The sequence below is a fragment of the Brassica napus genome, chromosome A6 (assembly GCF_020379485.1).
Source record: "Brassica napus cultivar Da-Ae chromosome A6, Da-Ae, whole genome shotgun sequence".
NCBI classification, from domain to species: domain Eukaryota; kingdom Viridiplantae; phylum Streptophyta; class Magnoliopsida; order Brassicales; family Brassicaceae; genus Brassica; species Brassica napus.
Window position 1 is genome coordinate 6,905,550 of NC_063439.1, and position 21,628 is coordinate 6,927,177.

At 35.7% G+C, this 21,628-nt stretch overlaps 5 protein-coding genes across 11 annotated transcripts; all 5 read left to right on the top strand.

Moving 5' to 3' along the window:
• The first annotated feature begins 1,203 nt into the window (after positions 1-1,203).
• LOC106346700 (alanine aminotransferase 1, mitochondrial) lies at positions 1,204-4,476 on the top strand. Its single transcript, XM_013786106.3, has 13 exons — positions 1,204-1,529; positions 1,935-1,985; positions 2,076-2,126; positions 2,210-2,275; positions 2,360-2,421; positions 2,510-2,588; positions 2,668-2,772; positions 2,865-2,975; positions 3,050-3,187; positions 3,273-3,468; positions 3,549-3,703; positions 3,787-3,861; positions 3,945-4,476. Exons 1-13 carry the CDS (start codon positions 1,326-1,328, stop codon positions 4,263-4,265), a joined length of 1,614 nt encoding a protein of 537 aa, XP_013641560.1. The 5' UTR covers positions 1,204-1,325; the 3' UTR covers positions 4,266-4,476.
• Positions 4,477-5,069: 593 nt separating this feature from the next.
• On the top strand, positions 5,070-7,077 carry BNAC05G13470D (uncharacterized protein YpgQ). Its single transcript, XM_013889120.3, has 7 exons — positions 5,070-5,313; positions 5,484-5,514; positions 5,620-5,638; positions 5,991-6,088; positions 6,244-6,342; positions 6,460-6,632; positions 6,720-7,077. Exons 1-7 carry the CDS (start codon positions 5,149-5,151, stop codon positions 6,804-6,806), a joined length of 672 nt encoding a protein of 223 aa, XP_013744574.2. The 5' UTR covers positions 5,070-5,148; the 3' UTR covers positions 6,807-7,077.
• Positions 7,078-8,455: 1,378 nt separating this feature from the next.
• On the top strand, positions 8,456-12,925 carry LOC106346698 (phosphoinositide phosphatase SAC5-like). The gene is made up of 15 exons (XM_013786105.3): positions 8,456-8,851; positions 9,247-9,451; positions 9,545-9,933; positions 10,014-10,090; positions 10,190-10,377; positions 10,456-10,553; positions 10,668-10,801; positions 10,883-11,011; positions 11,084-11,387; positions 11,462-11,583; positions 11,666-11,776; positions 11,859-12,026; positions 12,123-12,293; positions 12,379-12,454; positions 12,562-12,925. The coding sequence occupies exons 1-15, from the start codon at positions 8,765-8,767 to the stop codon at positions 12,682-12,684; spliced, it is 2,382 nt and encodes a 793-aa protein (XP_013641559.2). The 5' UTR covers positions 8,456-8,764; the 3' UTR covers positions 12,685-12,925.
• Positions 12,926-13,118: 193 nt separating this feature from the next.
• LOC106346697 (auxin-responsive protein SAUR77-like) lies at positions 13,119-16,883 on the top strand. Its single transcript, XM_048782392.1, has one exon. The coding sequence runs from the start codon at positions 15,627-15,629 to the stop codon at positions 16,023-16,025; it is 399 nt and encodes a 132-aa protein (XP_048638349.1). The 5' UTR covers positions 13,119-15,626; the 3' UTR covers positions 16,026-16,883.
• A 1,396-nt stretch (positions 16,884-18,279) lies between these two features.
• LOC106346696 (probable complex I intermediate-associated protein 30) lies at positions 18,280-21,091 on the top strand. 7 transcript variants are annotated; one of them, XM_013786100.3, is made up of 8 exons: positions 18,280-18,471; positions 19,108-19,169; positions 19,439-19,552; positions 19,752-19,808; positions 19,965-20,056; positions 20,238-20,318; positions 20,423-20,521; positions 20,685-21,091. In XM_013786100.3, exons 2-8 carry the CDS (start codon positions 19,118-19,120, stop codon positions 20,871-20,873), a joined length of 684 nt encoding a protein of 227 aa, XP_013641554.2. In that variant the 5' UTR covers positions 18,280-18,471; positions 19,108-19,117; the 3' UTR covers positions 20,874-21,091. The 7 variants fall into 7 exon arrangements, with proteins under 7 accessions (XP_013641554.2, XP_013641553.2, XP_013641552.2 ...); XM_013786099.3 differs by having other exon boundaries at positions 18,357-18,475; XM_013786098.3 differs by having other exon boundaries at positions 18,377-18,479.
• Positions 21,092-21,628: the final 537 nt, after the last annotated feature.

A 21,628-nucleotide genomic window follows, 5' to 3' on the forward strand; every position in this document is an offset into this window, starting at 1 on the left:
AATTACTGTTGTTTAGAAAAGAGAAACTGATCACCATATCACATTAAAACAAAAACTCTATGGTTAATTCTACAACAAACAAAAATTAACTTACACTTTCTTAAACTAAAAACTAGCAATAAAATATAAATTTATTTTAATTAAATATGTTATCCGCGCGAAGCGCGGACACCGACTCTAGTAATGATAATAATGTTAGTTTGATTGAAAACGAACCAAGCCCTCTTCTACTAGCCAAACAAATCTACAATCACGTAAGAGAACATATTGGGCCAGAAGGGAGACTTAGCCATAATATGGGCCTTTAATATGGCCCAATACCACTTTTAAAGAATGAGATCTGCCTAATTAACAGCGTCGCAGTCGCTGATTTCGGGCAGCCTGACTGGTTCAAACGCAGCGGTTGCGGTTGCGGCTGCGGGCGTTTGCGGATGCGGGTGGTTGCGGTTTCTAGCGGTTTTAAGAGATTTGTACGACTGGTTCTGCGGTTAGAAATTGGTGCGTTTGCGGGATACTTATGACTGGTTAACTACTAAATACAGCAGCGGTTAAATAATAAATTAACAATATTTATATTTTATATAATTATAAAAATATCAAAAATCATAATATTATAATAAATATGTAAATTATATTTTCAAAGTTATAGTTTTAAATTTTTAAAATTATAGAAAATATTTTTATTTTAAAATTTTATAATATTAATTAAAATATAATAGATATATTTTAGTATTTTTATAATTCCATTTTAAAAAATTTATTGAATATTTTTATTTTTGTATTTATATGGTTTTTAAAAAAAAAGAAAAAAAATTATCCTCCCGCAACCGCCCGCAACCGCAAACGCTAGCTGGAACCAGCTTTTGAATTTAAGAGGTTCGGAGCGGTTTGAAGCGATTTATAGCGGTTTGTATGATTGTTTCAAAACGCTGTCAACCGCTACCAATCGCAAAAGCTGCGTTTGCGGGTGGTAGCGGGGAAACCAATCAAGCTCTAAACACATGGTTTTGTCTGAATCCACGATTCAGATCTCATTAAATTGTTAATTAATATATTTGACCTTAAACAAAACAGAAAGAGAAAAAGAAGGAAGAAAATAAATAATTAAATATTCGGTGAAAACTGAAAAGGATTTCCTAATAAAATATCCGTAGAAAATAAATGCAAAATTCCATAAATTCCAAATCCGTGGACGCAAAAAAATTGTCAAAATCAGTGTGAAAGGGAAAGAGACGAAACAGGAACGGGGAAGTTTCGTGTTCGAGACAAAAACCACTAATCTCATAGATTGGGCAGCAAGTATTATTTAAAACCCGACCACACAGATGCGGAGATTCGTGATTGGCCAAGCCAAAAATCTCATAGATCAGACACGTCGTCGTCCTCGTCCTCATAACAACAACATCCGCCTTCTCTCTCTCCTTGCTTCCGATCCTATTCCTGTTTCTTCATCGCGTTTCTTTTCCGACATGACTGGCTCTGATTCATCGTCCTCTCTCCCCGTTACTCTCGACTCCATCAACCCCAATGTAGAGTTTTTGTTTTCGTCTTTTATCAGTATTTGCTGTTTGTTTGTGATTTGCATTCTTTGCTTTTGATTTGTTGTAAAGGGAAGAGTAACGTTTAGGGAGCATCTGCTTAGGGGTTGATCATTGACACTTGTACACATATAAAGATGTGATTTTTTTTAGTCCTTCTGCTTTTTGTGTATAATATAAAGTTTTTGCTAGCCTTTCTGTATTCATCTAATCATCCTAGATTCGATCCTTGTGATTATTATATGATTGGTTAATGTTTCCATTTTTCACTCCAATCTGTTGACATGATAATGCTCTTACTGAATAGTTTCTCATGGAACAGTTCTGCATAGCTCTAGTGACTGTTGTTTGGTTATTATTTACTTAAACAATTTGTTTTTTCTTGGGCTATCTCAGGTTCTGAAATGTGAGTATGCTGTCCGTGGAGAAATTGTCAACATTGCTCAGGTAATAAAGCAACCATCCTTTGTCCTCAATTGTATTCTTCTATTGTTGAGACTGCTTTTACTCATTTTGCTTGATTCTTCCACCTCACAGAAGCTGCAAGATGATTTGAAGATTAACAAGGATGCTTATCCCTTTGATGAGGTACATTATAAATTTAAACCCGTGTGGTCATTTTCGTGGCGTCAGATTTGATTCTAACTTACAAGTTTATCCACTTTTGACAGATTATCTACTGTAATATCGGTAATCCTCAATCTCTTAGCCAACAGCCTATAACATTCTTCAGAGAGGTAAATAATTGAGCTTTGATGGTGCTTCTGGTTTGTTCACCATATGTTAGTCAGTAGTTAACTTGTAACTTCCATGTCTCTCAGGTTCTTGCTTTGTGTTCCCACACAGCTTTGTTGGACCGAGATGAAACACATGCTTTGTTCAGGTAATCTCACTACAATTCAGCCTCTGAGTTGTTTCCCTTCTGGTGATATAAGGCTTTGTTTAACAATGGATGTTTCAATATTTATCAGCGCCGATTCTATTGCGCGTGCTTGGAAGATTCTCGACCAGATTCCCGGGAAAGCTACCGGTGCTTACAGCCACAGCCAGGTTTGTTGCATTGTCATTCTTAAACACACACTCTCTCTGTGAATGATTCCTCTCTCTTAATCTTCTGTTTTTCTCTCAGGGTATCAAGGGACTACGTGATGCAATTGCTGCTGGAATCGAAGCACGTGATGGCTTACCTGCTGATCCCAATGATATTTTCATGACAGATGGTGCAAGCCCTGGGGTAAACTATCATCAAACTTTCCCAACACTCATGGAAATTAACAGAACAAGTTGTTTTAGTGGTGACCAGTAATGTTCCTCTCGTTGTTATAGGTTCATATGATGATGCAACTTCTCATAAGTTCTGAGAAAGATGGAATCCTTTGCCCCATTCCTCAGTACCCATTGTACTCAGCTTCAATTGCCCTTCACGGTGGAAGTCTGGTATGTTCCTTGTACCTATTATAGTGTCTGAAGTTCCCTTTTTTTTTCCTTATGCTGTCATCATCTTCTGGTAGGTTCCATACTACCTTGATGAAGCATCAGGATGGGGTCTTGAAATATCTGAGCTGAAGAAGCAGCTGGAGGATGCTAAGTCAAAGGGCATCACTGTAAGAGCCTTGGCGGTCATTAACCCTGGTAACCCAACAGGACAGGTTAGTTTGATCTTCAACACTAAAAAAATACAAATCTATTCCGGTCCAGAGCTTTACAGTCTTGTCTATTTTTTTTTGGTTAAAGGTTCTATCAGAAGAAAACCAGCGTGACATTGTTGACTTCTGTAAGAAAGAGGGACTGGTTCTTTTAGCTGATGAGGTTTATCAGGAAAACGTTTACGTCCCTGACAAAAAGTTCCACTCTTTCAAGAAAGTGGCCCGGTCTATGGGCCACGGTGAGAAGGATATCTCCTTAGTCTCGTTCCAATCTATCTCCAAAGGTTTGTAAAAAACTAAACTCTTAGTCCATTGACAAGCTTATAATCATTTGTCTCAAAACTGGATTCATTGTTTCAAATAGGATACTACGGAGAGTGTGGAAAGAGAGGAGGTTACATGGAGGTTACTGGTTTCACTTCTGATGTGAGAGAGCAGATATACAAAGTGGCTTCTGTGAATCTTTGCTCCAACATCTCTGGTCAGATTCTTGCCAGTCTAGTCATGAGCCCACCTAAGGTATCAAAACATCTATATAACTCTATCAGCTGGTTTTAGCTTAAGCTCTATTAACTTTAACAACTTTAATGTAATTTGATCAGCCTGGTGACGAGTCCTACGAGTCATACATAGCAGAGAAAGAGGGAATCCTCTCGTCTATGGCAAGACGTGCAAAGGTTAGCCATTCACAGAGAACTTTATTAGTAGCAATCATGTTTTTTTTTTCTGGTGTTAATACTTTTGAGCTCTCACTGTGCAGACTCTTGAAGAAGCTTTGAACAAGTTGGAGGGTATAACATGCAATAGAGCAGAGGGAGCTATGTATCTATTCCCTTGCATTAACCTTCCACAGAAGGCGATTGCAGCTGCAGAAGCTGCAAAGACGGCACCGGACACGTTCTACTGCAAACGCCTCCTAAACGCAACTGGAATAGTCGTAGTCCCTGGGTCTGGATTTAGACAGGTACCGGGAACATGGCATTTCAGGTGCACTATACTTCCTCAAGAGGATAAGATTCCTGCAATCGTGAACCGTCTCACTGAGTTCCACAAGAGCTTCATGGATGAGTTCCGCGACTAAGGGGATTAAATGCTTCTAAGATAAGATTAAATCTTTGAGTAATAATAAGGAAGAAGGACCCATGCCGCTTCTTTTCCGTCGACGTTTGTGTTTAAGATGTGAGAGCATCTTCTTATTCAGCTTTTGTGTTGCTCTTTTGTATTGGCTGATACTGATAAACAAGCATAAGTTTTTTATTGAGAAGAGTTTTTCTTATAGACAATTAAACTAATTACTCATTCATGCTTTTTCCATAAATCGAGGTTACGTTTTCATATCTCTGTCTTCTTGGTGGCTGATACGGAAGTGGAGAACGATTCGCAGCTGGAATAAATATAATATTCAATTTCAAAAAAGAATATAATAGCAGTTAAATGCAGTGTTTTAAAACAGATAAAAAATTGAATCAGATAATTTTTGGATGTGACCAAACAAGGTCAAACCTGATTTAATAATTTTGTTTAATATATTTTTAGTGTATAAATTTAAAAGTAATGTTAATAAATAATACATAATTAAAATATAAAGAAATTTAAAATAAAACATTATAAATTTAAACTAGTTTTACGTTTATATAGATATTATATCGATTTTTGATATTTCTATTAGTTTTATCAACTTAATTACTCTGAGATAAAATCCAGCCACTTGATCGGTTCATGTTTATTAGATCCAACTTGGCAATGTATCATGTTTATAGTCGAACTCGGTCAACCATCGGATTCGGTTTTAAAAACGCTTGTTAAATGGTTAATCAGAATTTGACCTTTTTAATAAGGGCAGAAAGGTAAATCAGCCAATTTTGGGAGAGAGCTTTGTGTGACGCCCAAATCCAAAGTCAAACTCTGGTCCACTCTCTAAACTACACTGTTAGAGAGAGAGAGAGAGAGAGAGAGAGAGAGAGATGGGAGCGGCGACGATGAGGAAGAAGGCGGAGGAGCTGGTGGAGAAGGCGATGAAGGGAAACGATGCTTCTCACGATGCCTCGCACGTGTGGAGGGTCAGAGACCTCGCTATGTCCCTTGCTCGCGAGGAAGGTCTCTCTTCCAACTCCGACTCCATGGAAATTGTGAGCCTTACTAAATCCTCTCCAAAGTCCCCCCTGATTTGTTCGCCGGAATCTGGAACCGTAGTTAGTTCCTGATTCAGTGAGAGGCTGATGTGTGGTTATTAGCAATATATGGTGGAGATTTTCATAGAATGTGAGATGTTTTTTCAATGTGTTTTTCTCATTTGCAGGTGGAGCTTGCAGCTCTTCTCCATGATATAGGTACACTTCCCTTTTGGGCATCTTTTTCTTTTTTTTTTTTAAGTCATGTGTTTTTTTTTGTATATTCCCACTGATTTAATCGTTATGTGTATCTCTCTCTATCAGGTGATTACAAGTACATAAGGTGTTGTTTCTCTATCCATCTCTAGAGGTTTATTTCTTTTTTGAACCGCTTAGTAGACTAACATCCCTTGCACCATTCTTTGATCATACTACCAAAAGATTAAATGCTTACTTTCTCTATAATTCCCTGCGTTTAAACTTCCTTTTAACTAACCGTGAGGGGCTGGATACTATCTCTTTCTATATACTGTAATCTGTAGTGGATGCCATTAGATTAGGCTTGTGAGGAATGCCTTGCTCGGTTTGCTCACTCTAGGATTAGTTGTGCTCTACTAACTAAGTTGAACTTAGTGTGAAAACTATGAATCATGAAGACTTCGTTTTCTGCCTCTGATGTTATAACCTGATTTTAGAGACCCTTCGGAAGCTAAGCTTGTTGAGAATTTCCTGGATGATGAGGGTGTGGAAGAGACCAAGAAGGTGAAAATACTAAAGATCATCAATGGAATGGGTTCGTTTCCTGCTCCAACTTCTTAACTCACCAAATCTAGTCTACTATAGCTCGCTTTAGTTCTCACTGCGGTTAAGTTAAGAGTTTGTAAATAAAAAAAAGAGGCATTATGTTGTATCTAAATGTATGAACATGACAAAGAGTATTTTTTCCAGGTTTTAAAGACGAATTATCAGGGCAAACACTCTGCGAATCTCTTCCAGAGTTTGGGGTAGTTCAAGATGCTGATCGCCTTGATGCCATTGGCGCCATAGGTTAGAATGCTTCTCGACAGTTTAAAGAGCTTTTGATCTGCCACTGTCAAATTGTCTGCCCTGTTGTCTCTTTCTATGTTTGTGCTCTTAGTTGTTTTTGATCTCTTTATAATTTAGGAATTGCTCGTTGCTTTACGTTTGGTGGGAGCAGGAACAGAGTGCTTCACGATCCTGAGATCAAGCCCCGGACAGAGTTAACCAAAGAGCAGTACATGAAGAAAGAGGAGCAAACCACCATTAACCACTTCCATGAGAAACTCCTCAAGCTGAAGAAGCTGATGAAAACCCAGGTGAGATTTACTGGAAAACAATTCTCTACAACTTTCAAATTTTGTTTCGGTTTGAGATTTGAATGTGGTGCTGAAAAAAAATATCAGGCGGGTAAAAGAAGGGCAGAGAAAAGGCACGAGTTCATGGAAGAGTTCCTTAAGGAGTTCTATCAAGAGTGGGATGGGAGAGCTTGATAAAGTTGATGCATGGAGAAGAAAAGCAGAGGATGTATTCAAAGGGTTGCTTAACCGTACCTAAATGAGTAAGCTGTACCAGACCAAACCGACCTACATGTGGTTTGGGTTTAAACAGAGTGAAAAGTGAACAGCTGTTTTTGTTTTGAACAACAGTGAACAGCTGTTAAAACTCAAATATTTACCTCGTGATGATATTATAAACTAGTTTAAGGTTTGTCAATGCTATTTATGAATATGATTGTGGAAGGAATCAAGGTTTACATGATAATCCTAGTCTTTGTTTTTTTAAAAAGAATGTTGACTTCCTGTTTCCATTTTTAAGTCTTCGTTCAGTAATATTCCTGCCAATTGACATGGTTTAAGAAAACGTTTCTGGATGTTTGAGTAAGTCATTGCGAAGCTATCATCGGTCGGCCATCAAATGTCATGTTCTTGGTTTGAATTTGTATATTTTATACTCAAGTGACGTAACTATAAAATTTATAAGCGTAAACTTTTTTTCGGAAACACAAGCGGAAACTTTTATATTGATAACATTTGCAACTCTATTTACGTTAATATAATAGTTTTTTTAGGTATTTTTCTCACAAAGTCAGTCGTTAAAAAACAATATTTGGGAAGAGTTTGAACTTATCAGACAAGTAATTCGATGGATATTCCTAATATATATTATTTATAGTATTTAAAAGCATGGAATGAACGAATTGTTAACATATATCCAAGTCTTTTGGTTTGTAGTATTAGAAAACCATGAGACTAATCGCGATCGCGTATAAACAATAATCTATCGTTATACATAACACATGTCCATCATTAAGAGGACTCTGGTTATTCTAAACAACGAATGGGTCGGCCATTGCGTGTTGAAATTGTGTGTTAAGTAAAACATTATAGTTAATCAAATCCCAAATATCTAACCGTCTCTAACATGCATTTTCAGTTCTTTATGCAACCAAAATCATAACTAAAATTGACATTTATAAACTAGAATGTTTATAAACGAATGTATCATTTATAAACTAGACTGTTTACATTCATTTTGAATTAGTTGAAATTAACATTTATAAACAAATAATAGTATCTGTTTTTTTTGTCAGCACAATAATAGTATCATTTGCAAAACTTTAGATTATATATATATATATATAACTCGCAAATAAATAAAAAAGGTCATGATCGTGAAGGATTATTTTATGGAGGTTATGTAGACCCAAATCTTCCTCCATGTGTTTAGCGTGCAACTCTACGACATTCCATCGTTAAAAAGTTAAAAAGGCGTGGGAACATTAATTGAGATCAATAATTTTACAATCATTTCATCCGATTAAAACTTAAAATATACACTCGGAAACTTCGGTGAAAATATATTCACAAGCTGACTAAGAGAAAGCAAAATGAGACTGTCTTTCTAAGATTTTTAAATATTTGACAAAGAAAAGGTGAAAGCGTAATAATACTTAGTTTAAGAAAAAATAATAATACTTTTTTCTCACTAAATATGATTAGATGTATATAATCTACTAGAGAGGGAGAAAACTAAAAAGAAGCAAAAAGGCTGACATTTTTATCATAAAACAATGTGCTCTGAAAACGGCAGCGTATCGCAGAGGCTATAAATACAGTCCATTTAGCGCCGAAAAGGTAACAAAGAAAAAAAAAGTTTTTTTTACCATTTAAAAAAAAAACAGGTCTTCTCTTCTCTCCCTCTCGGACCTGGTCACATCCTCGACGGCTCCACTCTTCCTCGAATCATCTTCTTCGTCCTTATCCTCTTCACGAGCCTCTTCTGTGAAATTCAATCCGATTTATTCTTCTTCATTCACGCTCTATATATACATCTCACCTCACCTCGTCTGGTCAGCTCTGTTTCTCTTCATCGACCGGTTCGAAATCGGGGTCAAACCGGCTCCGAGCTATCTACCAGGTTCGAGGATTTCAAATTTTAATCTGGTCTGATGGGATCGGAGCCTCGGGAAGACCCGAGGCGCGAACTGATTGACTTGCCTGTTCTTCACAAACTCAAACTCTACAGTACTCGCACGGTACGCGAAAATATCTCCTCATCTCCCGCTTAGTTTATTGTTCTTGATTCGCATCAATGTGATCTTTTACCGTCAACTGATCTACCGATAATTACGTTAATACATTTATGGTTTTAATGGATTTTCGATTATGTTTTAAGACATAACAGCATTATTCTCCGGTTTGCATTAAAAAAACGGTTCGGTTTTTGTTTAATGAAACTGTTTTTTTTTTTATGTACTTGCTTGGTGGTTTCATATGATTTGTAGTGTAAGGGATGAGTCTTTAGCTTGACATCATGTAGCGTCTTTGGTTCTAAGTTTTCTATTAATAAATTATTAATATAAAAAAAAATTATAGTGAAAAACTACATTTTGGTTTGATGTTTGTGAATGAATTTGGTTGTTTTGTGCAGAATTTTTACTTGATTGGGAGAGACGAGAAGAAAACTTTTTGGAGGATTCTTAAGATTGATCGAACGGAACCGAAAGAGTTGAATTTGTTTGAAGATCCGACAAAGTATACACATGATGAAATCAGCCAACTTAAAAAATGGATTAGTAGAGGGAACCAGGAGCATGGTGGACTTAGAGCAGAGACTACTTGCTATGGTATCATTGGTACGTCAGTCCCAAAGCATTGTCTTTCTTTTTTATTTTCTCATTTTTATGTGTCGTTGAAGCTATGGAGCTATAATGATTCTCTGGGTGCAGGGTTTGTTAGATTCTTGGGGCCTTATTACATGCTTGTGATTAGAAAAAGGAAGAAAGTGGGGGAGATCTGCGGCCATGCTATCTATGGTGTAGCGGAGAGTCAAATGATCATGGTTCCGTATCCTTCTAGTGAGACGAGAGTGTCTGGTTCTGCAGCCGAGCGAAGGTATAGGAAGCTCTTCAACATGGTGGATCTTAGCAAAAACTTCTACTTCAGCTACACGTATCGCCTCATGTACTCCCTCCAGAAGAACATCTGCAACACTGAGAGAGGAAAAATTCACGACAACAGCATGTTTGTCTGGAACGAATATTTAACACGAGGGATCAGAGGGATCCTCAAGAATACCGTATGGACAGTTGCATTAGTATACGGATTCTTTGAACAGGTAGCTATAAAATGCATGCATATATGATTGGTTTAGTAACAAGACCTAATCACTACTGCTCATTTGCTGTTGTACTACAGATTAAATGTTCAGTATCTAATGAAGAATTTATTTTGACTGTCATTGCTCGGCGTTCACGCCGTTATGCTGGTACAAGGTACTTGCTATATATGTTCTATTTTCCTGTCTTTTATCTCTGTTATTTTTTTCTCTCATGGACTAACAATCCTTGCCTCCTCTCTCGGTTAATGTGCAGATATTTAAGGCGTGGTGTGAATGAGCAAGGCAGCGTAGCCAATGAGGTTGAGATAGAGCAGATCGTTTCCAGAGAGGTTCCAGAGGGGAAGAAAATCCCTATAACATCAGTTGTGCAGGTTCGAGGCTCCATACCGCTATTCTGGTCCCAGGAGACATCTGTGTTCAATCCACAACCCGACATAATATGTAAGCACCACTGACATATAGATCCTTGTTTCTTACATTATTCTTAACGCTTATGTTTCTCTCTTTTACCGGCCACAGTAAATAACACAGACGAGAATTACGCAGCTACTAAGCTCCACTTTGAGAATCTGAGACAGAGATATGGGAAGCGGATAATCATCATGAATCTTCTAAAAGTAGGCTTTCTGAACTTTACTAGGACAACAAGTCAAAAGTTTATACACTGGTTCCTCCTTTTCTTGGATTGCTGGAATTTTGAGTGTGTAGCTTTGCTATTCTGCGATATTCAGACAGGTGATAAAGACCATCGAGAAAGCATCTTAAAGGCAGCGTTTGGAAAGGCAATCTGGTTTATAAACAGACAGACGAAGAAGGATAGCCGCTTAAAAGCAATCCATTATGATCTAAACAAACACTTCAAAAGGTTCTCTACCACCTATTAAGAAGAAACTGATGGGGTTGGTGTAATAAGTCTAAACCCGTTTTTTTCCTTGCCCTTTTGCAGCGGAGTTGATGGTGCATTCGAGCAGCTGTGTGTCCTTGGGAAGAGAGCGTTGGACTTGATTGACTTATTCTTCTGTGAAGCTCCTTTAGGCATTGGAGCTGAAGGCGTTATTAACGACTCATTTTTAAAGTAAGTTTGGTAATGCTATATGTATGTTATTAGTATATATGCATCCTAATATTAATGTTACCCATGCTCCAGTAACCCTATTATGAATCAAGATAAAGAGGAAACTATTCAAGAAAATGAATCTTTGAAGGCGGATATACATAAGCTTCAAAGTGGGGTGTTGAGGACAAACTGCGTAGACTGCTTGGATCGTACTAATGTTGCTCAGTACTCCCACGGATTGGTAGCTCTTAACCAGCAGCTGCGTACATTGGGTATCACAGGACCTCCTATCGTCGATAAAGACAACCCCGTGGCAAAGAAACTGATGGAAGTTTACGAAAACGCGGGTGATGCAATTGCAATTCAGTATGCTGGCTCGGAAGCACACACCAAGGTGATTTTTGATCTCCAATACATTTTTCTATTAAGCTTGAGTTTGTTGTTGTTGAACTATGTGTGGTTTAACAGATGTTCAGTGCGCTGAGAGGTGAGTGGAACATGATGATGAAACACCGTGACATCATCACAGCTGTTCGTCGTCACTACAACAACGCTTATCAGGACGGCGAAAAGCAGAACGCCATCAATGTGTAAGCTTTGGAAACTTCTCATCTTTTTTTTTTATTAACTTGTTATGTATTTGTCTGATCTAAAAATCATTTCTCTTGACAGGTTCTTGGGGAAATCCGGGCCTCAACTGGGGAGGCAAGCCCCGTGGGAGTTGGGTTCTGACCAACGCAACACTAGAAGAACTAGTTCTAACCTGGACATCGAAACCCTGAGGTACCTTGTTGACCAAACAAGCTCTCTTTATAAGTTGACATATAACTTGCAAAAGACTGAGATATGTTCCAATACACAACAGGCCAAAAATTTCAAGATCCTTATCGGATAACCTTCTCTTATTGGGTGAACTGAATCTGGAGGAGCCGATACTCGAAAATCCAGAGCCTTCGCGTGAAGGGTTAAACGGTGTTATATGGGAAACAACTTCAGAATCTGGATTCATTGAAGCTGAACCAACTTCTCCAACGTGGGTTCATCAAAGTCTCTTTTATTTAACTTCTTGTAAAGATCTCGTTTGTTACTTATGTCTGATTCTTCTTCCTCTTTTGGTAAACATCTTCAGCTTCCACTCGGCTATTGTCGATGAAGATCATTTGAGACGAACAGGATCAAGACAAATGTTACAAGGGAGTAGCTCTATGTCTGATTTTCTTGGTCTGGATGATGTACCTGGTTTTTCACACTCATACAATGCTAGATTCACTCCGGCAGATGAAATGTTTGAAATTTGCAGGTAAAATATTATTCTAAGTAACTGAGGTATATCTATTCTATATAATGCAAGCCTGGTAAACTAATGATGTAAATGTTTTGTACAGCTCCGTGTCGTCAGATAACATGTTCACGGACATGGACGAATCCATCACTTCTACAACTGATACGAACATTCTTGAGGTAATAGTCCTTCATCACCATATCACTTTTAATTATTCAAGTTACTTGTAAGCTTAGTAGCCAAACAAAGACACTGACCGGGTCGTTTTTTTTTCTCATCTTGATAGTTTCATAGCAGTTCGAATCAACCAGGACGTTTCATTGAATTTCCTTTAGTAGATGGATACTCAAATGAATTCACTCAGTGGGTTCTACACGAAAAATCATCATTGTCGAGGGCTCCGAGATGAAACTTGTGCCTTGCACGGGAAGTTAACGGACGTAAGGCAGGGTTGGACAGGCATGATACACACGCACACACAATAACAGCCACATCTTTGTACATACCCGATTCAGCTTTGTAAAGGTCCTTGTTTCTTGTATTTCTTTCTCCTACCAAGTTTGATTTATATCTCTTTCTTTCTTTTTCATCACCCACAAAAAGTTGATTTTGTTTGTTTTTTGGTATATAGAGGGGTTGGTTTGGTTCAATTTTTCTAGTAATTTGTGGCGGCCCAATTGGCTGAACCGCAATGAATTGTGCGATTACTGATTACTGATTAGAAGTTGGAAGCAACACGCCATATTACAATTCCTATTCGGTCTAACATTTGTTGACCCATGCCTCGTTGTATTCAAAAAACTAACCAACAAAACGAAACATATCACATGCGAAAAGTGACACTGGGATGTCTTCTGAACCAGATCGTTGTAGCTATGTCGCAAGAGCTAAGGAATGACAGCGAGCGTCTTAGCCATGTCGGGTTAACCCGTATTTTCTGTGTTATCTGTCGGCATGATGTTAAGGTAAAAGGCTTGCATTCGTGAAGCATGATTTTTTTTTTGGATTAATGGTATTTTAAGGTAAGGGAAATTTGCCCCTATATTAAAAATACACAAACCCACTATCTAACCAAAAACACTTTCTCTCTCCTTATTTCTCTTTCTATTTTTCTCTAACCTCTTACTAAAAATCTAATAACTTTTTTTTTTGTTATTTGGCAAATAAGCCCTTGAGGCAAAGACAGAAGGGAAAGTCTATTAACACAAGTGTCTGTAATGTACTCTTTAAGAACAACAACAAGATACAAACTGGCTTATTTGCTCTTGCAACTAACTTGTTTGTTCAGAGTATTTTATTTAATTTAAGTATTTTAATTGTGTGGGGCTGTTGGCTACCAATTTGTTTGCCCACCAACACCAAAAGCTGTCTGTTAATTTTACGAGATAAAAGAAAAACTGCAATTATTTGCTTCACTATTAAAAATTCAGTTGGATTGGGTTGGATTTAACAATGCAATAAAAGCTCTCAATCAATATAGTTGGTATATTATGTCATGTTTTTTTTGATAAATTCTATCGGCCAATCCGGTCGATCTCGGAAAAAAACGTATTTAGTGCTACAGAGTGGAATGATTACTACACTTCCTATGTTATGTTTTTATAACATTTCTAATCTTTTACTAATAAGTTTAAATAATTAAGAACTGGGTACTGGTTCTCATTACCTATACACACGTTCCTTACGACGATTAAGGTCGTGTGTTACAGTTCAGTTCTTAATTTCAAACATATTAGTAATCCAGTTTTGAAAGATATAAGTTGCCGTTGAACAAAAAAAGAAAGTTACAAGTTGCCATTTTGACGTATGATACTAAACTTTATAAGGAACTATTTATTTGCGTACATTGAAATAAGGTTAATTCTATTTAAAAAAAAAATTATCAAAAGAACTCAGAAAGAGTAAAATGTTCAAAAGAGATTTCCTTAAAGAAAAAAACTATTTCATTTAAGAGGATAAAAAAAATTCTATCATTCCATAGATATTTAAACATACATAATTATCTAATAAATAATATAAATAAATAAAAATAATTTTTATATTATAATTTTTGAATTATACGTTTTGAATTAAAAAAAATTATAAAAAATTTGAATAATTTATTTTTGAAAATCTAAAACTTAATATTGAAGCTATTTTTATAAATTTTATTTGAAATTTTTTAGTATTTAGTAAATTATTCTTTAAAATCTTAAATTTCGCCCCTCAAATCTAAACCATAAGTTTAAATTAGTTAAACCTCGAGATATAAATGTCTATTTACCTTTTAAATAAACCTCTTTTAGCTATTTTGACTCTTGAAAATTATATTTGTGATAAAAACTTTTTTATATTCATCCTAAAGAATTTCTCTTGCAATAATAACATAGTGGTGTTAAAAAATTACATAGTAAAATATACATAATTAAATATCTTTCTCTTTACATAATCAAATATCATTTGCGTTGACTTAGTTTAATAAAAGATTGCTTTTAAAAATAAATTAATAGAATGATTACTAGTACTAATCATCAGTAATACTTGATTAGGCAATGAACCTGTGATGTTTGGGATTGTTTTGTTATTGTTTGATTTCTCTTGGCGTAAACTATATTATATACATAAAATAAAGTTTGGACCATTTTGTAAGTTATCTAAACTTCATTCAATTATTAGCTTCATTTCCACAATTTGTGTTCTGTAAGTCTATAACGACAGCTGCAAAAGGTTTTCTCCCACCAGATTAAATAAACATTTATGATTTTGATTGGTGGTCACAAAACAACTAAAAATATTAGTTGTATTCCATATTATGTCAGGCCAAGTGTTTTAGTTATATGCATGAATGTATTAAACCAAAACAAGTTTATAAGAAAAAACCATATTTCTAAGGAATCATCATCATCAAAATATATTATTTCAAGATCGTGGACATGATGTAATCTTTATCTAGAAAACCATCGATCACCCTGTATCCGATCATTAGACAACAACCCACAACAGGAGATTGTCACACACACGCGTATGCACATATCAACCATGCATTCTTGCACATATATTCATGTCAATATATAATATAAAAATAAAAACAGAGCAACGAGACACTAGTTTTACGGATTCTGTACCCTTAATCTTTTATTAGATGTTCACCTTTCTCGATCTCTCTCAGTATAAATACAAACGAACCTATTCCTTCATTGTCACGTCCCAGAAACATATATAACTTTATCATTCTGGATAAACACACACACACAAAAAACACTGCCGTAATTTCAAGAAAATCTCCAATATTATTAGTTATATTTTGAAGTTTATTTGTTTGGTTTTGGAAAACCTCCAATATTGTTCAAAATCGATACTTATACTTTACCAATGGCTAAGTTCGGGAAGCTAACAAAGCTCAAGTCGGTCATAAAGAAATGGCCTTCCTTCATCAAGAACCACCACTCAAGCACCGTATCTACCACCACCTCCGCCACCGCCACCGAGGTCTCAAAATGCAACGATCTTCGACTAGTTTACGTTGGGAAGTCTCGAAGACCTTACATGCTTAGTTCCCACGTCATTGACCATCCGCTTTTCCAGGAATTACTTGATCGTTCATCGAGATTCATGGAAGAACGTCACAAGACAATCTTAGTAGCTTGTGAAGTCGTATTGTTCGAACACTTGTTATGGATGCTCAACAACAGTTGCTCCGATCACAACGATGATGATGATGATTGCGAAGGAGGATCCGTCGAGGAATTGGCTGAGTTCTACACTTATTGAGGGCGATATGTTTTTCCTTTTCTTATAATATATAATTTTTCTACGTAATGAAAATTTTGATTTGATTGTACATTGATCAGGTGGTGGCTACCGAACATTTCCTTCGCTTTTGTTTTTATTTTCCTCACCAAATTTAATACAGATTTAGTACCCTTAGGACATCTTCCCTAATTATATTAGCTAGAGATTGTAATTCCATCAATATGATAAAATTTATGTACTAATGATTTTTGCTCCCTTTTTGAATACATACATAGTATTTATTTTGCATGTGTTCTACTATAGTTTTCAAAAGAATAAAATGAGCCGCCACATGACGCGCATGGCCACCCAGTTGCATGCACCGTCTTACTTGCCTCTCTAGTGGCAGAAATGGCTGTCACCGATGAAGTAATTAATCATAAATCTATTATTATATAGTATATAACTTAAAACCTATAGTGGCTAATGAGTTCACACAGTCACACTATATATATAGTATGCACCCATACATGATTTAATAATGCGTCAAATATAAACAGGTGAATACACAAGCGAGGTAGGTACACAGTAGTTGGACCAGGGATGCAAGAGGAGTGAAGGACACTAATGGTATTCCTTAATTCTAGTGCAGAGCTCATGTTTAACTGCGAACTTAGTCGGCGATAATTACTTGATTAGGTATATGATTCTGTAAACATTTACAATATATAGTGTGCATGTTTATGGGTTCTATAAACATGGAATGCTTTTTAACTCCATCATCATAATAAATCCATATTTAGCTAACTACAATCTTGCTTCTCTTCATTCTCTTCTCTTTTATGTTATACAAGTAAGAAGATAACTTGTACAAGTAAGAACATAACAAAATCAAGCTAAGAAGATAACAAAAGTTGTACAAGTAAGAAACATAATTTATTTACAAAATGAGAAATTATATACAAAACTTTTATTTATAGATAAAAATTAAAACATAATTTAAAGTTATAGTGTAAAAAAAAAACACTAATTTTAGCTTTTAGTTTAAAAAAAAATATAAAACACTTATTTGATTTGATTCAAAATATTTGTATGTTTATATTTTCTTTTCTAATAAATGTAAATTTTTAATTTCTTGTTTAAAATTTTAAATTTCTAAGATTAAAAAAAACACTAAGAACTCCATATTGGATAACACCATTGGACCTATAATTATGATAAGAGTCCTTAACTATTGAAAAAAAAACAGTATAATATAGCTAAAGATTCTAATGGTGGGTGGTGGGTAACACCATTGGAGTTGCTCTTATAACTTTGATACTCTCATGTCAAACTATACAATATAATTAAAAAGTAATTTAATTTAAACGACCAAGTTGTTCGTTCATTTGATTATTTCAGGATTTATTTGACCAAAATATTTGCCGACAAATTTTAAAAGTGCAAAAGAAAATATTGATATAGTCACCTGTTGGAAAATGAACTTTTAAATTCTTAACTATTTAAAATCAACATTTTTAATATCCAACTATCTCTGGCACAAATTTAATCTTGAAGTCATTCCTGACAACACAAATTCGAACATTAAAATGTCAAACGATAACATAGATATGAATTACAATTAAAAAGAATTAGTTTGGTTTTCAAAAAACCAAAAAAATTAATTTTGGTTATGATTGGTAAATATAAGAGTAAAATAGAATAAATAAAAAAGTGAAAATGAATGGAAAGTGAAAAAGATGAAAACATGAGAGAAAAACAAAATTGAACTTTAATGTATTTCTCTTGCAAAACCAAGAATAAAATTTTGAATGCTTTTCTCACTTTAGTAACAGTATTTGGAGTAAAAATAAAAAAAAATTGTATTATACTTGATTGGTGACTTTTCAGCTGAAGTCGGAGTAAATTATTTTTTCTCCAAATTATTTACTCTAAAATGGCTATATAGTCATACCCTTTGTAAGCTAACGGATAGACGATTTTTGGTGAGAAAAAGAAAGTTCGGTGAAAATCTAAAATTTTTGATACTGAAAATAGAGAATGATTCCTTTTATCAAGAACAATATTTTAAAATTGCTTCCAGCTTCCACCAAGAATTTTGAAGAAGGTTCTCACCTTCCTTTCACCGAAATAGCCTTGATTGATTTTCATTCATCGAGAATTGCTTGCTCTCTTTCGAAATTCCTCAGATAGCATCAATTTTAAAGATTTATGGGTTTTTGAAAGCCGAACCAATCCATTTTCTAATTGTAATTCACGACTCCATTAATGTTTGACTTTTCTTAAGTCCGGTTTTGCGAAGTTAACATTAAATCTGCACAATGAATAGTTGGATATTAATGGAAAGGTCTGGCCCAAACTAGGCCCATTATAAAAGATATGGGTCATGAAACGCAGCGTATGAGAACGGCGACGTGCGTCTTGGTAGTTTTGACTTTTGACTGACGCTCCGACTGAAACGTTCGCGACGGTGACGAAAATCCCAGTGAGTGAGTGAGTTCTATAATGCTCGCTGCGTTTACAGCTGAAACTTAGAGTTAGAGATAGATAGACAGATAACAACTTGTCTGTTCTGAGCATTTCTTTTGTCATAATGATCAGATCTTCATTGGTCTTGAGTTTTCTTATGTTTCTTTTGAATCACTTATGTCGAGCTTTTGTGTTTCTGAAGAATGTTGCTGCAATTTTTATTCTTTTTGTCGTCTGCATTTGTGATCTGTATATCGATTTTTAGCTTACAATGTGTTCGTTGAAATGCCTCAGTGGGCTAATAGTCTTATTCACTAGTGTAATGGGAGTCCTTGTTTTTGTATTCATATGGGTCCAAGATTAAAAGGTCGTGGATTAGATCCTAGCCTCGGCTCCTTTTGATGCTTAAATCACTACATTGTTGATTTAGTCCTCTCCAATTCAATGTATACAATAGTATTTTGTTGTTGTTTTGCTATGTGTGAGCTTCTGATATAGCTTAACCTTGCAAAGTTGTTATCTTTTATACTTTGTTGGAGTGTGGTTATGATCATGGTGTGTTCAATGAAAAATAGGAGCTTTAGTTCGTAACAATTAATGTTTTATATTTACTAAAGCTTTTTTTTTTCATTTTTTTCTACTGGGAAAGCAGCTACAGAGACATGTCAAGGTTTCGATCATTGTTGCAAGCCTCAGTAAATGCAACGAAAAGGGGTATTCACTTTCCACCTTTCCGTCAATTAAAATATTCGTGATCTACTGATTTCCTGCTTGTGTGTCGATGTTCTTGCTTTTGTTCAACTGTGTTTGTGCCTTTATTTAGACGGTGAATGATAGCAAGTAATGTTTGAGAAGCTGAATGGCGCTGTTTTTATGTTCCAAGATTTATCAACATTTTGTGATTACCATTATATCTTTCTACTAGCTTTAATGCTTTTGAATGCTAGTTTCTGACTTATCTTCACCACTTTTCAAACTGTTAGCTTTTACGTGGAACATTGAAGAATGGATACCACCTCCAGAGAAGTATATATTTAAGTTTCATTCGAAAGAAGACTTGAAGAAATGGCATCTCTATTCTGATTCTGAATATGGAGGTACTTTATAAAGAGTGTCTGATATTGTTTTCTGTTGTTGTTTCCCTTGCATTTCCATGCGTTGTTGATTTATATGGACAACTAACTACTGAGACAAAATAAGATTCATAAAGATTTAGAATTAAATGATATCGTAAAGAATTCGTTATGCATTTTATAATTTATTTGGTGGCAACATGTTTGATGATTATTTTCACAGGATTATCTTCGGCTTCCTTGGAGATCCCAGATGGAGGAAAAGGATCAGATGGAACTGGTTAGCAACTTCGTAACTCTTTTTTTTTTTTGTGGACATGATTTTCGTTAACAAACATATGAGACGTTTCTATGTTACGGTAGCGTTGTTTATGTCTTTATTATGTTTCTTACACTGCTCACTTGGTGATATTTTTCTCCCATATATCTTATATAGGAATTTTCTCGGGAAACCTTTCCGTAGACCTTAGTGAGGGATCAAAGTGGAACATCAGTCGGAGTGGCTTCTGTGGAATGCGCTCAAAGAAGGTTAACAACGAACAGCTTTTATTTTACTTACAATGCAAATCTTAAGCAAACTATAACTCTTACATTCAACTATTGTTTGAAGACAAGATTGAATTGTCATCTTGGTTTGTAACCCGAAGACTTTGCGAGTTAACTGATCATACTATTTCAACTAACTAACTTCCTTTTTTTTGTTTTGCAGTTTGATGGCTTCATTGATCTGGACGGGTATGATGCAATAGCCATGAGGCTTAGAGGAGATGGAAGGTGTTATATATCTACCGTAAGTTTTCATGCTCATATTCACCTTTCCTATTACTCCAGATGCAACAACAAATGTTGTAGGAGGGAAAAGGGTTGTTATACTAAACCTTGATTTTGATTCAGATCTATACCGAAAACTGGGTGAATTCACCAGGACAAACAGAAGATAACTCGTGGCAAGCTTTCGTCTTTGCTCCAAAGGACAGGTGGTATACTGCCAAGGCAAGTACTCACTTCTACAAATGTTACCGATAAGGAGTTTTAGTGCATTGTACATATCCTGTTTTCTGAACTCCCAAAAAGACAGATAGAGATTATGAGTTCACTTGAATGTTTCGCTTCTAGTCTAAGGCCATTAGTAACTGGAGTTTTGATTATATATCAGATCCCTCTGGCTAGATACTTGCCAACATGGAGAGGAAATGTAATCGATGTGGAAATGGAGATGAATCCAGGTCGTGTTCTGGGTATGTCACTGTCGGTTAACGCAGAAGGTGGTGCGGTTGGAGCCAAGTCAGGAGCAGGTGATTTCAGAGTTGAAATTGACTGGATCAAAGCCTTGAGAATGCCATGAACGGGTGAAGCGTTATGGCAATGTATGATGTCTTTGTTGCTTATTCTTTGTTTTAGCTTGTAAAAAACAGGCCTGAGTTGATACTTTGGTGGCCTTGTTTAAGCTGGTCAACACTTTGAGCATGTTTTAACTATGTTCATCAAATAAAAAATACATGACACGAATCAAAAAGATATGATCATTATCTTATGTTTTGTAGTTTATCCGTTTTTGGTCAACTTGTTAATACTTATTTATGGTCGTGATTGAATAAGAGAGAGTATGTTAAGTTACTATAATTGGTTGGTAAACAAAGAAATTAATAAGTACTTGTATTAGTGTATAACGAGTTTACATACAGAAAATATTGTCAACAATGTAATGAATGAAGTTTATGTTTCGGTTTCACGCATGACAACACACCTAGTTGGACCCTAACGGTGTTGCACTAACTTGATAGAGACACACGTGTAATCACGGGCAAGGCAGATGGTAGGACCCGTTCTGTACAGCTGTTTTACTTTAGTAGCTAATCTGCACCGTTGGATGGATCTACTCAATTGATTTTTATATTTCCTTTTTTTATCTGTACATAGTCGCTTGATGATGCGGTTGTTTTAGTGGATATCCGGACCCACTAGACCACCCGGCTACGTTTTGTAGGGTCAACCGAAAAGAAAAAAGGCTCCAATTGTTTGGTTTACAGAAAATCTAAACCTTATTAATTTCCCATTTCGGTTTACAGATTGGATGATTAAATCACAATTACATGGAAA

Coding starts and splice junctions, on each gene's coding strand:
- BNAC05G13470D (XM_013889120.3), top strand. CDS start 5,149: ATGGGAGCGGCGACGATGAGGAAGAAGGCGGAGGAGCTGGTGGAGAAG. Junction 6,343..6,459: donor TGATGCCATTGGCGCCATAG/GTTAGAATGCTT, acceptor TTTATAATTTAG/GAATTGCTCGTTGCTTTACG. Junction 6,633..6,719: donor AGAAGCTGATGAAAACCCAG/GTGAGATTTACT, acceptor AAAAAATATCAG/GCGGGTAAAAGAAGGGCAGA.
- LOC106346700 (XM_013786106.3), top strand. CDS start 1,326: ATGCGGAGATTCGTGATTGGCCAAGCCAAAAATCTCATAGATCAGACA. Junction 2,589..2,667: donor GTGCTTACAGCCACAGCCAG/GTTTGTTGCATT, acceptor TTTTTCTCTCAG/GGTATCAAGGGACTACGTGA. Junction 3,469..3,548: donor GTTCCAATCTATCTCCAAAG/GTTTGTAAAAAA, acceptor TGTTTCAAATAG/GATACTACGGAGAGTGTGGA.
- LOC106346698 (XM_013786105.3), top strand. CDS start 8,765: ATGGGATCGGAGCCTCGGGAAGACCCGAGGCGCGAACTGATTGACTTG. Junction 12,294..12,378: donor GAAATGTTTGAAATTTGCAG/GTAAAATATTAT, acceptor TGTTTTGTACAG/CTCCGTGTCGTCAGATAACA. Junction 12,455..12,561: donor CTGATACGAACATTCTTGAG/GTAATAGTCCTT, acceptor TCATCTTGATAG/TTTCATAGCAGTTCGAATCA.
- LOC106346697 (XM_048782392.1), top strand. CDS start 15,627: ATGGCTAAGTTCGGGAAGCTAACAAAGCTCAAGTCGGTCATAAAGAAA.
- LOC106346696 (XM_013786100.3), top strand. CDS start 19,118: ATGTCAAGGTTTCGATCATTGTTGCAAGCCTCAGTAAATGCAACGAAA. Junction 19,170..19,438: donor AGTAAATGCAACGAAAAGGG/GTATTCACTTTC, acceptor TCAAACTGTTAG/CTTTTACGTGGAACATTGAA. Junction 20,057..20,237: donor GTGGAATGCGCTCAAAGAAG/GTTAACAACGAA, acceptor TTTGTTTTGCAG/TTTGATGGCTTCATTGATCT.